Source organism: Ziziphus jujuba, chromosome 3, assembly GCF_031755915.1.
Source record: "Ziziphus jujuba cultivar Dongzao chromosome 3, ASM3175591v1".
NCBI lineage: Eukaryota > Viridiplantae > Streptophyta > Magnoliopsida > Rosales > Rhamnaceae > Ziziphus > Ziziphus jujuba.
Genome location: NC_083381.1, coordinates 1,343,622 through 1,357,560, shown reverse-complemented (window position 1 = coordinate 1,357,560; position 13,939 = coordinate 1,343,622). Strand labels below are relative to the sequence as shown.

The 13,939-nt window shown below is 33.9% G+C and overlaps 2 protein-coding genes across 4 annotated transcripts; one reads left to right on the top strand and one right to left on the bottom strand.

The window, feature by feature from the left end:
- Nucleotides 1–304: 304 nt before the first annotated feature.
- Nucleotides 305–2,639, top strand: LOC107404017 (uncharacterized). Of its 3 annotated transcripts, none has more exons than XR_001580400.4 (4): nucleotides 305–858; nucleotides 1,536–1,853; nucleotides 2,035–2,093; nucleotides 2,244–2,639. XR_001580400.4 is itself a non-coding variant. In XM_016010951.4 (2 exons), exons 1-2 carry the CDS (start codon nucleotides 378–380, stop codon nucleotides 1,613–1,615), a joined length of 561 nt encoding a protein of 186 aa, XP_015866437.1. In that variant the 5' UTR covers nucleotides 305–377; the 3' UTR covers nucleotides 1,616–1,973. The 3 variants fall into 3 exon arrangements, 1 of the variants encoding a protein (XP_015866437.1); XR_003053938.3 differs by having other exon boundaries at nucleotides 2,217–2,639; XM_016010951.4 differs by lacking the exons at nucleotides 2,035–2,093; nucleotides 2,244–2,639 and having other exon boundaries at nucleotides 1,536–1,973.
- Nucleotides 2,640–4,740: 2,101 nt separating this feature from the next.
- On the bottom strand, nucleotides 4,741–12,121 carry LOC107421794 (TMV resistance protein N-like). The gene is made up of 6 exons (XM_060815603.1): nucleotides 11,231–12,121; nucleotides 8,629–9,357; nucleotides 7,212–8,292; nucleotides 6,818–7,096; nucleotides 5,887–6,699; nucleotides 4,741–5,807 (listed from the first exon to the last, which is right to left on the bottom strand). Exons 1-6 carry the CDS (start codon nucleotides 11,797–11,799, stop codon nucleotides 5,259–5,261), a joined length of 4,020 nt encoding a protein of 1,339 aa, XP_060671586.1. The 5' UTR covers nucleotides 11,800–12,121; the 3' UTR covers nucleotides 4,741–5,258.
- Nucleotides 12,122–13,939: the final 1,818 nt, after the last annotated feature.

Sequence of the window (13,939 nt, the reverse complement as noted above, 5' to 3'; positions counted from 1 at the left end):
ATTTCCATTTAAAATTAAACACATTAAATGGGAAAATGTCCAATATGTTGATTATGTTTTATTAGAAAATTTTAAAATATAAACGGTAGATCTAAAAAAAAAAATTGTGTAAAGGTAATGACATTTATAGCAAGAACAAAAATTTTAAAAGAGATATTCTTATGAATTTTTACGAACACGCGAAGATTATGTAAAATTCACAAAATATAAGGACCTCAGTGCAAAATTATGAAAATAAAAATTGGGAAAAAAAACAAAAGGCGTTCTATCTCTTGCTAGCAGCTACAGCTTTAAAAGTAGCTTCCCCACCTCTCTGAAGCTCTCACAAACAGAAACAGAGAACAAACAAGAAAGAGAGAGAGAAATTAGAGAGAGAAATGGAAGTATTTCCCATTGAATCTGAATCATGGGTATTCTCTACAAGCCCATACCAAGAGAACCCAGATGAGAAAACCCTCACAGACCAATCTAGAACCTCCTCTGGATCTTCTTTGGTTAGCCAAGAACACGAGGAGGACTGGCCAAGAATGAAGAACGAGAAGAAGAAAAAGAAGAAGAACCAGGTTTTGCTTGAAGCGTATGTGGAGGCTGCGGATGAGGACGATCTGACGAGGACCAAGAGCTTGACGGATGAAGATCTTGATGAGCTCAAAGGTTGTTTGGATCTGGGATTTGGGTTCAGCTACGACGAGATTCCTGAGCTCTGCAACACGTTGCCTGCGCTTGAGCTTTGCTATTCCATGAGTCAGAAGTTTAATGATGACCAACAGAAGTCGCCTGAGAGTTCTCCGGCGCCGACTGCGGATTCGTGCTCTCCGGTGTCGAGTCCGATTGCTAATTGGAAGATCTCTAGTCCCGGTTAGTAATTCTTTTTGGGTTTGTAAAGTTTTCAAATTTTGTTTTTGTGGGTTAAAAATTTAAAATTTCTTGTTTTTGTTTCTGCTCTAGTTCAATTTATCTGATCTTTGTGCTTCTCACGCTGAATGTTGAACTGATTTTTTCCAGTATTTGGTCGATCCTTTTGTTATGGTGAATTGTTTTCGTGTCTTTTTTTTTTTTTTTTTTTGGGGGAAGATTAGAAACAAAAAAAACTGTAATATTGGGTGAAGATTTTGATTTAGTACGTTTGGGGTTTTAACTCTAGATGAGGTAAGATAAACTGGGTGCTTTTGGAAAGCTAGAATGTTGGTGCTGTTTGGGTCTCTTTTGCATAAGGAATGGTGTATAGGTTACCTGAAATTGGAAAGGAAGTTGAGTCAAGTGTGATTTAGTCTGCTTGTTTTGTTGTGAATTGAATGCCAACTTAGGTTCTATGATTAAGAAAAAAGGATATAGAAATTGCTAAGAATGCATGGTGTGGCTTTATGTTTGTAGATATAGATATGATATATGAATTGTCTGTCTTCTTGAAATTCATAGTTGGCATAAGAAAAGGGCTCGTCTATGCCTTGATTTTATTAATTCATGATTCAATAAAATCACTCTAAATCGGAGTAAAAAAATGGTTTTGATATTTGTGCTATTTTGTCGTACAGGTGATCATCCAGAGGATGTTAAAGCAAGGCTCAAATTCTGGGCACAAGCTGTGGCTTGCACTGTGAGATTATGCAGCTGAAACAGGTTATTGCAACATCCGCAAGGAAAAGCGGAAGCCATATTCTCTTTGATATGAGACCTTAATGGCCTGGACGTTCCAACCTTTAAGTGGAGCTTTTGCTTCATCGGTCCATTCCAGGAAGACGTTCACAGGAAGCAATGTTCCTGCAACTATTTTAATTTGGAAAATGGACACGGCAGGGATGATGGATGAAGGGGTCTATTTTGGAAGAAGAGGAGGAAGAGGAATGTTTCAGGTTTGAGATTAACCAAACAAGTCTGACTAGATTCTTTGGCGGCTAAGAAGCTCTTTATTATTATTATTATTGTATCAGTTATTTTGAAATAAATAATGATAATAAATAAGCTTTATTCTTCTTGGTTGTGTTATCTGCTTCTGCGAATAAATTCCAACCCTAGCTGTTGGTTTCTATGCAGTGGTGAGAGCCTTCATTTAGAGCTTCACCAACTCCTTGCTGACCTCTGCATCTGCTGAGGTAACTAACCTAACCGAATGAACCTTGTGTGCTTCTTCCGGTGCCCGCGTTAACCCCATGATGAAAATTCTAACTTGGTTTAACTTTGTTGACTGGTTGTGTTTTTCTGTCCTCTATTGGTAGATTAATGTCCATTCTGCTGTATTGCAGTCACGAGTCGAAACAGGGACTGGATTGCCAACAGAATTTCTTTGATGAATGACGAAATTTTTTTATGGAAAGGTTTCTTTTGGTTCTGTGTGAAGAATGGGTTTAAGAGTTTTTAAAGTATTGATAGACGCTTTGTTTTATGATCGATCATTAGAGTTTTGACTGTTAGATCATGTTTTGAGTTATCGATCATTAGCTTATGTTTGGTTGCGAAGAAAGAAAATAGAAAGGATGTATAGCCTAGGAGTGATGGAAAGTGGGAATGGAGGAGAAAATTTTGTTTTAATCCATGTTAGTGTAGTAGGAGGAGACATAAATTCTCGTGTCTTTGGTATTTATGGTACAAAGTGGAAGGCAAGAAAGTTCATTTAATACTATATTATCATTTTGTTGGTCCTTAATGTCTTAGAATAATTACTATTTTACTATGTAGATAAAAATGTAAACGCAAGTGTAATTGTTAAGTTGATTTTTCAATTGTTCCTTTAATTCTTCCATTTTAGAGGGATTAATTTGAGCGGTAGGCACCCTTCAATCTCTCCCCTCATCTTTCTACTGAGAAACGAGGAATATGGTCTCCTTTCTTCTTCCTTCCCTTCCCTCCGCTCTTCTTATTCCTCTCAATGCTACCATTAATCTAATAGCAAACACCAAGTCATAACTCTGTTCTTTGTGAATTCTAACCTGAAATATGAAGATCTAATTTATTTTGTTGCTTATTTGAAATATAAAGTAGTCTAGTTTCCTGGTTTCTTTGTGTTTTTGATCTCCCATCTCAATCTGCGACCGGGTCTTTAACTCATAGCCTGACCCTTAATCATATATCTTGGTTAAAACGGTCGATTTGAAAATTTATTCAGATTCAGTCGCTTAATGGTCGACTTAGATCTTTAAACTTACTAAACTCTATTACGGTGCAAGACAAAAGCAAAATATTAAATTCGATGCGTGCGCAGCCTTTTCATTTGGTAAAGAAGTTGGTGTTTGGTATTTTGTTAGACAATATAATTGGAAAAAAGAAAAAAAAGTTGAAGTAGTTGCTTCAGATTGCTAATCTTGTGCTTGCTAATTAATCACAAATCACTTAATTTCCCACTTCCTAAGTTTTTTTTATTTTTGTTTTTCGTTTTATTATTTTGTTTTTGGGTAATTCATTACATATTAGTTTTTGACAAATAAATTTATGCATAGCCGAATAAGATAAAGTTCATTCATGCATTTTGGGTTTTTCATAACTATAATTTATATTTATAATTTTTAAATGTAAAAATTAGCTGAAAAAAAAATTAATAAGTTTTTGAGTATGATTATTTATAAGTATGGATTGAACTATAATTAAAATAAAATTGGAGGAATTTAACAGAAATCTTCCATTAAATATCATCCATGATGAGGAGAGAGACCTATATTGCTTCTTTTCCAATTAAAATTACATGATTGTTCTGACAAGATTAGCCAAAAATTCCATTAAATTGCCAGTTTTGGCCAAACATATTCACTTTCTTCCTTCTCATGTATGAGCAGCCAAAAGAGATTTTGATGCTAAAAGGTGATGATAAGATTATAAATTATACAGTAGAACCGGTCTTATATAAATCGTTTTCTCACAAGTTAGGAGTCGTAGAGAAAATAAAGATGCAATACTTCTAAACCTTTTGGCATACGGTTTATTTATTTGAATTTTCAGAAATAAGTTCAATTTAAAAAAAGAAGGTCCGAAAAACATTTAGATGACATAAAAATGATGCAAAGTTGTTCTTACAAGCAACTACATTAATGATATAAATATGCTTCTATGACATCACACAAATAATGAAAATGTTATGTTATTGTAACAGTAGCTTGAAACAAGGAGCACATGCACCTATTTATAAGGAGGCAAACCTTAGCACTTCAGATATATATTAAGAAAACTAGATTGGATTTCCTATGACAGGATTCAGATAAATTTTCAGGTTTCAAAATATGAGTTGGAGAACAAAACTATCAGAATTTGATAGATAACCAGTCATAACAGTGTGTTATATGATTCTAAACCAAAAGGGAAAAATCATAATTGTTTGTCCAAGTTGCTTCTTTCCGTTTAACAGCTTAGAGAGAAAGATAGGCTCTTAATTAAAAATACATCAGGGTTGATAATTTGAACACTGGGTTGAATAAACAGATTACCAGCTAAAAGAATAAGCACAAAGCTTTATCCCATTATAGAAAAATCCGACTAAATAAGAAAGTAAAAGAAAAAAAGAACACCAACAGAAAAAGAAAAAAAAAAAAAGAAGAAAAAAATGAAAAAGCAAAAACATAAACTTGAAATATAGTAACAACAACACAGGAAAGCATATGACATGCAATTAAAGGTGGTGGAAGAGGAAGAGGAAGGTTGGTTGGGTTTTGAACAAGTCATGCAAACATGGTAAGGTGTCTATGAAGAAAAAGCCTATTAACAGACATTATACTTGTATGAAATCAACCAAGTCCTTGGTTTGAACATGGCCAATATGCAATCCAAGTATAGAACTTGGCTGGTCTATCAAAAAATCTCCAGGGCAGATTGTACCCAAGCAATATTACCAAAGTCGCACAAGATGATGTCAGGGAAAGCCCTCTGACATAAGTTTGAAGTCGAGTTAGCAATCTGACATGAACTTCTAACTCTACTGTATAATTACAGAGAGCTTGACATACACAATACCATAGAGCATGTGATATGTAGCTTATTGATGGTGATTGCAGGTTCGACCAAACGACCTAAGAAGCTTGAAATATAGTGATGTTCACAAAGAGATGAGAAAGTTGAGATACATAGATAAAGAAATCATCAACTAACAAAGAATTAGTTGAGTGAACTATAAGTTTCATATAAGAAAGAGGATGCAAATCAATATAAGAAAGAAAAGTGTCAAAGTCTCAATATTTGGTATGCAGTTCCTTGATCACCAAAGTTGCTACGCAGCTCCTCTGGCAAGCTCATCAACATCTAAATGATTGAAATCCAGAAAGAAAAAAGTGTCAAACTTAAGTATCAAATGTGAAGAAACCCAAACCCAAATCTTCAGTTGGAGGGAAGATGTACTGGAATTTTCTATTCTTCGTCTCTTCCACGTCTTGCTTGTATACAACACGAAACCCACACTTTTTAACATCCAAGGATTGGCTTCCTGTTCCAAATGAAGCTTCAATGTAACTAGTTCTATTCCACATAGCCATTCTTTCTTTGAAGCTTCCATTTGATATATAGTGTACCCAAAGGTGACTTGACTCAATGAGAGTGCCCCTTGAGATGTTAAAGCCAAAACCAGTGCTTATAGGACCTTCCTCGGTGTACAATTGACAAGTGATCTCCTGAGAGTTTTCTGATTTCAGGTAGTCATGATCTTCGACAACAGGAACGTTCTCAAAGACATCAAAAACAACACAGAAGACGAATCCAATCCAATTATTATTACTCCACTTTTTAGGCAATTTTATTCTGACTGAAGGTCCCATTTTTTGATGCCCGAACCACTCCGGAACTACAGTTCCAGGAATAACAATATCAAAATGGCCAGTTAGATGTGAGAGTTCCTGCACCAAGAAACCAATGACGTTTGATGAGAGAGAGGAACAAACAGAGAAAGACATATGCAGAAAATTAAAGAGAAACCTGATTCTGGAGGTATGCTTTCAACAAAGTCACCATCAAAATTTGGATGTCTTGATTCTGTTTTAGCTTGTAGCAATTAATGAAACTGAGAGTCAAATCTGTGCAAGTTCTTTCGTTGAATGCATTTGACAGAGTCACCAGGGAAGAACAATCTCTTGCCTCTACATATTCTATACTGGAAGGAAGCTCTGGCATAGTTCGAAGAAGATTGCAGTGTGCCAATCCAAGAAATTTTAGCTTAGCAAGCTGGCTGATGCTATCAGGTAAGCTGATAAACTTGTTTCTGCCTACATCTAATACCTGCAATGAAGTTAAGCGGTTGATTTCCCTAGGAATAGCTCCTTCTGGTAAGTCACAGTTTCTTAAACATAGTTTTGTTACATTTGGGATGTTGGAAAGTAAACACTCAAGATTATTCCGATTTCTGGGATTGAATAGATGTTCACCAAGATATTGGAATATTGATTTGGGTTGGTTTTCTGTTGTTGTTCCACACCCATCCAAATAAAATTGTGACAAGCTTCCCAAATTTCCAACCACATTTGGAAGCTTTCTGAGACTTGAGCAGCCTGAAAGAATACAAATTTCAAGAGATTCCATTGAAATGAAATTTGGGAGACTCCTAAGACTTGTGCAATCTTTCAAATTCAATAAACGAAGTTTTGTGAGAATTCCAATGGAAGGGTGAACCTCAACTAAGTTTCTACACCCTTCAAGAACTAATCTCTCCAGATTCGGAACCAGTGTAAAGTTTGGAGTCTTTATCAAGTTTTGGGAGTGACTGAGTTTGATGAACTTCAAATTACTGAAAATCTGATTGAAGAAATAGAGGGAAAAAAAAAAAAAAAGGGGGAAAAATATTAGCTGTCATGTTGATGTACTTGAAATAAAAAGAAAAGTGCATATGGACAGTACTATTGCAGAACTATACCTCTTTTTTTGTCCAAAGTCGTTCAATTTGGCCGTGGGACATGTTAAGTTCAACCAGTTCAGATGAATAGAAATTTGATGGCAAAGATTTTAATGGATATGCCCTCCACTTTAAGAATCTTAGATTTTTAGGAAGGCAATCCAGGCCTTCGGAGAGGTTCACATTGCAACGAATATTAAGCAATCTGAGATTATTCAACCGTGCAAAAGCTTCGGGCTTCCACCAGCTGCATTGTAGTTGAGGTTGGTCCAGGACCATTGCTTTAATATTTTCTGTTCCCTAATATCCAAAAGTAAAAGATAAGCAGGGTGCAATAAAAAAAATAAAATAAATAAAAATAAAATATTATCTTTTTATCAATTGAGTGGCTTAAGCTCTGTACATGAACTCTTACCCAATTATATGTCATTACTCTGTTGATGTCTCTATGATCCCACAACCTGCTCCGTCCACCAGGATTTCTAGGGCTTTCTTTGCGAACAATTTCCCAGCCAAGTCGTTGTAACAATTCATGCAAACATAAGATGTTGTTTGAAACGGTTACAAGAGACTTGTCGATGAGGATTGCCATCCCAATTTTGGCGTGATAGCCACAACAATCGAGTACTTCCAGAGCACGATCTACTTTCTTCCCATTAAAAAAGCATGCAATATCTAAGAACATTTCTTTCAGTTCCTCATCCAGTGAATCATAACTGATTCGAAGTACTTGTATTTCTCTGCCTGGATGTATCTTATACAAAGCATCCTTCCATCCCGTGATGCTTTTATCACGTAAGTAACGACCTACAACTTCGAGAGCTAATGGATTACCACCAACATAATTCAAAAGAAGGTAGCAGAGCATCTCATAGCCATCCAAAGGCTGCTTTTCTCCAAAAGCAATTAAGCTAAGAAGCTCCATAGCTTCAGGCCAATTTAATTCTTTACACGTGTAGATTTTGTTCACTCCGATTGACTTGAGCAAATCTTCATCTCTAGTTGTTATGATAATTCTACTCCCAACTCCAAACCAATTAGCTTTTCCAACCAAGAAATAAAATTTCTTTAACATATCTACATCATCTAAGACAATAAGACACTTTACATTACAAAATTTCTGCCTAATCTGTTCAATTTCTTGCTGTAGATCATTTACGATTACTATTTCTTCCCCTAGATCAGAAAGTAGTACTTTCTGTAGATAAACCAAATCACGTTTTCCAGAAAAATCTCTTACATTGGTAAGAAAGCAGTAAGCCTCATATTGATTGTAAATCTTCTCGTAAATGAAACGGGCAACAGTTGTCTTGCCCATGCCACCCATCCCACATATCCCTATAATGCGAACATCCATCACACTTGTATCCACAATGGATAATAATTCCTGCACTCGAGAATCTATTCCAACCGGCTTCGGATCAGGAGTCGTTGGACTCTTATTCAATTCGCAAGTTATCTTACCAACAATGTCTGTAATAAATTCTTTCTCACTCCTACAAAAGGGAAAACAATTCAATGAAAGTAATCAGTTAGCAGTAGTAATTGATGGAGAATATGAACAAGAGATTGATTTAGTTGATTTAATTTGCCTGTTTAATTGCTTTAGTTTTCCTTTTAAATTGGTTATTTGTGGTAGTAATTTAGTGTTCATAGTTTGCTAATAAAAAGATGTTTTTTCAACAAAAGACACGGAGAAGTTGCATGCTAAGCCTTGTCGGTTTGAAGAACTACTACTCAAAAGAAATGGCACACTGAGTGCACCATTTACCAAAGTCATATCTTTAATGCAAAATTTACACTGAAGGAAAAATCATATAATTAGTACTTACCCATTTGTCAGATCCCAGCTGACTGGGAGATTGCCCACTTCAGCTAATGCAGATCTCCATCTTTCAACTTTTTCAGGGTTGTGCTCATAATTTTCTTCATGTGCAGCAAAGGCATTTTCATAACTGTTGGTTTGATGTTGAAACATAGAGGAATCCACATTATAAAAGATAGGGAAAACTTTTCTAGTTACAGATGTTCCCCCGCATTCAAGAATATGGACAAGTTGATCCAAGCACCAATTTGAAGCAACATAGTTTGTAGACAAGATGATGATGAAGAGCCTTGAGTTTTTCATTGCTTGCAGGAGTTTTGGCGGGATGTCTTTCCCCTTATCACATTGATCTTCATTCTCCATGGAGGTGAGAATATCTTTTCTGCGGAGAGCTTTGTAAAGATGATTGGTAAAGTTCATAACAGTGTCATCACCAATATCGAAACTTAAAAAGGCATCGTATTTAAGGCCAACATCGTTCACAAGTTCATCGTCGTCCAAACTAAAATCTGTACTTCCAACCCACTGGAGTTGATTAGCACTTCCATCCAACTGGAATTGGTTAGTACTTCCATCCAACTGGAATTGATTAATTATTTCATTGGTGAAACCTTTAAAATTTCCCGTCAATATATGAGATATTTGATTAATTGTTTCATCGTTGAAACCTTCAAAATTTCTTGTCAATTTTTGATATGCATCTTGAGCAATGTTTTGAATAAATTTCGCCTCACTTCTGCAACACGGAAAAATCAAATGCTGAGTAAACACATGCTTTGAGCAGCCAACCAACAACAAACCAACCAAAAACCACACATCCTTCTTGTATTTGTTTATTTATTATTATATTATTATTTTTTGTTGCGGATCAGACTTTAAGGTTGCTTGGTCTATCTCAGTTTGGTTGAACAATTAAGAGTTCATAAAAAAAGGTTTTTGGTTTAATTATTATTATTAATTTTATTTTAATTATTATTATTATTATTATTTTTATATTTATTTAAATTATTTGTAATTTGCCTACTACAAATGTTCATTAATTTTAATAACTGGCAATTAAAGTTTCATAGATATTTCAAATAACAATAAATTTGATGCCTTGAGTTATTTATACAATCAAATATGAACTTAAAAACAGAAAAAAAAAAAACTATAAACTTTTAAAAAAAAGCAAAAGAACAAAAATGTTGAGATGTCTAACAAATTGGGGTGCATGCCAAACCACACAAATCACATGTGGTTATATGCGGATTACATGTAATCCATTACCCTATTACATGCAGATTACATGAATTTTGAGGTGCATGTGATAGGGAAAAAAAAAAAAAGAAAGTTCAATTTGACATTTTAACCAGTAGGAAGAAAAACAGTACTTTACCAAAAAATTTAAAAAAAAAAAAGAAAAAAAGAAAAAAAGAAAAACGGTACACACAGTATCTATAAACTAAAATAGTGGGAATTAAAATGCAAAACTTGGAAAGTTGTTTGTTTTTTTTTTTTTTGAACAGTTACAAGAATGTTTGAAACTTGAATATATAAAAATATATTTAGTTTAATGCATATTAGTACTCTAGTTTTAAAGATCTTTTACTTTAGTATGCTGTATTTTCTAGATAACTGCACTTTAAGAGCATTCCAAATAAAATTTTAAAATAAAGAGTGTTTTTTAAAATAAACAGTGAAAATTGTGAAAATGGTGTTTTGAACTATTACATGTTTGTAATTTATTTATTCAACAATAAATTATTTGTAGGTTAATACTAGTAGGATGATAATTGACAAATTATTTATATTGTTTTGATTACTATTGTACAAATAATTTTTAGATTCACCTAATGGATAAGCCAAAAACATTTGATGCATTTTTTATGAAAATGGATATTACTATTTTAAATTCTGGAAGGAAAATGAAAGATGGGTTTCTAGTATATTTTTTAGTTGTATACAATATTGAAAAAGAAATTGCTGAAACAATTAGTTTGGATGCAATAATAGATGATTTTTTGAATAATTATGTGAAACTTATATTTTTTTCTTTTTTTTGTTAAACAAAGCTTTGAAACTTGAATCTATTAAATGCATAAAGTTTTTTTGTATTTAAAAAATGCATAAAGGTTAATGCATATTAGTACTCTAGTTTAAAATTCTTGTACTCTGGTATGTTGTATTTTTTGGAGAATTGCATTTTAATACCAAGGCATGCAGTCACAACCATTCAACTAAATTGCAACAAAATGGAAATTGAGAGTCGTACTCCTTCCTACAGATTTGGTCAGGATTCAAACCTTGATCTAGGTAAAAAAGCTCCCCTCTCCCCAAATTTGTAATAAAAGTAAAAATTGAAAATTGAAAGCCTGAAAGAGCGAGTTTTAAAGCCAAGGCCAATATACAAAATTTAAAACCTATCAAAATACAATTTTTTTTTTTTTTGGGTATTAAAGTGCAATTATGTACCCTTATAGATATTATTAACACATTAGTATACATATTATCTTGTATATTTATTTGAAAATATAATATTTGTTAAGCTAGTAAAACTCTTGCAGAAAACGGAAGAGATTAGATTTTCAGAGTTTTAGAGAAACCGGGGAGGCAGAGAAAAGGCAAACCTATCTTTAAGATGCCAGCCTGAGATATTGGCGACTGCACTTAGCGCAAATCTCCACTTTTTAACCTTCTCTGCCCGGTGCTTCTTCTCGAGTTCAGCAAAGGCTGGTGCATAAGTGCCTGATTGATGCCGAATGACGAATGGATCAACGTCGTAGAAGATTGGAATAATGGATTTTCCGGGTTTTATGCATTCAAGTATGTGTACTAGTTCATCCAAGCACCAACTCGAAGTAGCATAGTTCTTTGAGAAAACGACCATGGAAAACCTCGAGTCCTCGATTGCTTGGAGGAGTTCTGGAGAAATCGGTTTTCCTCTATCAAGCTCTCTGTCGTCTATGAAGGTGTTGATTCCATTTTGATCATTGAGAACACTATATAAATGGCCGGTGAATCCATTACGAGTGTCCTCGCCTCTGAAACTTATAAACACGTCGTATTTATAGTCAGGGGCTGCTGAAGTAGACGAACGAAAAGAAGAGAGATGCGATTCGTATGTTGGGAACTTTTCAGGCTTTAATTTGATTATATGACCTTGATTAGTTGAAGCACTACTACTTGTGCTTGCCATGGAAAAATTCAGCTTCTTCTTCTGAAAACAAAGAGAGATCGTTTGTGCATTTCTATTTTGAAATCCTAAACCTTTGTAGATCTGGAATTATTTTCTCATCGACCAAACATAACCCAGATCGGTTTTCCATAAAATTTCTTTGGAAGTCACTTTCCGCGTCCAAGAAATTTCTTCGGTGTCTGTAAAATTCATAGGCAATTTTTTTGGCCACCAAGCTTAACCCAGATCAATCGGTCTTCCGTGAAATTTCTTAAGTAGAAATTAAAAAAAAAAGAAGGATAATAATAATAAAAAAAGACCATTACTGTAGTAGAGCCTTTTTGAAAATGTCGAAAAGAAAAGACTAACAAAGAGGCCAAAACAATCGTGTAGAATGGGAAAAAATAAAAAATAAAAAAACAAAGTCTAGGAAAATTCTACCTTGCTTTTTTTTTTTTTTTTAATTACTTTGCCTCGATATGTGTATTAATCGGCGACCCCACATTTCCATTCCACGACACAATTACTTTTAGTACATATTGACGATTTATGAAGTAAACAGTAAGCTTCTAGTTGACTTGTTGACCCCACTCAATTTCACCAGACAGAGAGAAAGTTATCTTCTTTTGACTTGTTGACCAAGTAAGATGAAAGTCGAAGCTATCATGTGAAGAATTTCCTTGGTGTTTCTTAAATCTAGCTAGCTAGCTAGCTGGTGGCAATTCAAGTGTAAAGCAAGAGGAGTTTGCAGTTATTCTTCTTTCACTTTTTCCATCAAGAGTTTAGGAAACCTGATGCAAAGCCTTAGTATGCAAGCTGCTTTATCTCCTCCCCCCTCTATATGTATAATTCTGCGGCCACTAGCACATATATTTCACTCATCATTTGTCTCATACCCAAATCACATAAATAATAGACATAAAATCAACAAATTAAAACGCAGATTTTTATGTGGAAATATTCCTCAATAGAAAAAAAAAAAAAAAACTAAGGGTGTCAGTCATCACCACCAAAATAAAGAAAACATACAAGCAAATGCAGAGTGTAATGGATTATATTGAACATCCTTATCCATTGTAATGGTGATAAATCCTCTAGCCTAGGTTTTAATTACTGAGCTCCAAGACCATCTATGACCGTGATTGCAAGAACAGCTCCACACCAACTATCTTTATGGCCTTCCTCGCAGTATCAAATCTCCTCCAGGCCTTAGTGACAACAAATCTCAAGTAGATGTATCAGGGATGAGGCAAAGAGATTGCATCTACGGTGATTTGATGATAACACAACCTATGGGTCTCACATACTATTATTTGTATATGAAACATCTAAACCACTACTACAATCCATAAATTGGAAACCACATCATCAAAGTCAATTATTATCATCGAAAGATACCAAATATTTAGATTTGTCAATATTCTTTTCACCAACTCCAATCCTCTGCTTGCTGCCTATGTATTAGATAATTCTAAAATCTTCAAGCAGTACCAATTCTTCAAGTTAGAGTTTGTTAGATATCTTAAATAACTTTAAATTTGTTACATGCTTTTTATGAACTATAAACTTGAACCAAAAAAAAAAAAAAAATTGTTGAAAAAAATTATTGAGATGTCTAACAAATTAGGGTGCACGCCAAGTTACATGCAGATTACTTGTTATCTATAACCAATTATAAGCAAATCACTTGCAATTTACTGTGCGCGCATGTGATAACAAATGTTTGGATACCGTTTTATTGCAAAACTATATATATATATATATATACACACGCACATATATATATATATATATATAAAGGCACTATAATAAATGAGTTTTTATACCTTATAATTATAGCATTTTTAAAAAATACTATTAATAATAATAAATGATAGGGTTTTTAATTAACTTTGTATTGGTTAAATTAATTAGATAGACTTTTATATTTTAATAGTATTTTCAAATTTTTAATAGCATTACAAAAAAAGTTTAAAAAGCAGGAGGTAGAGCGCTTGTTTACTATTCTTTTATTTTTTAACAGTCCAACAAAAGGAAACTCCCTTAACCTAGATCATGTTATGCGCCTGAAACTCTTCTGCTCCCTTGTCTGTAAGTTGAAGCCTTCATCTGTACAATGGCTTCTCATTCTATTCAATCTGAAAAATTGTCCTTTTGTGAA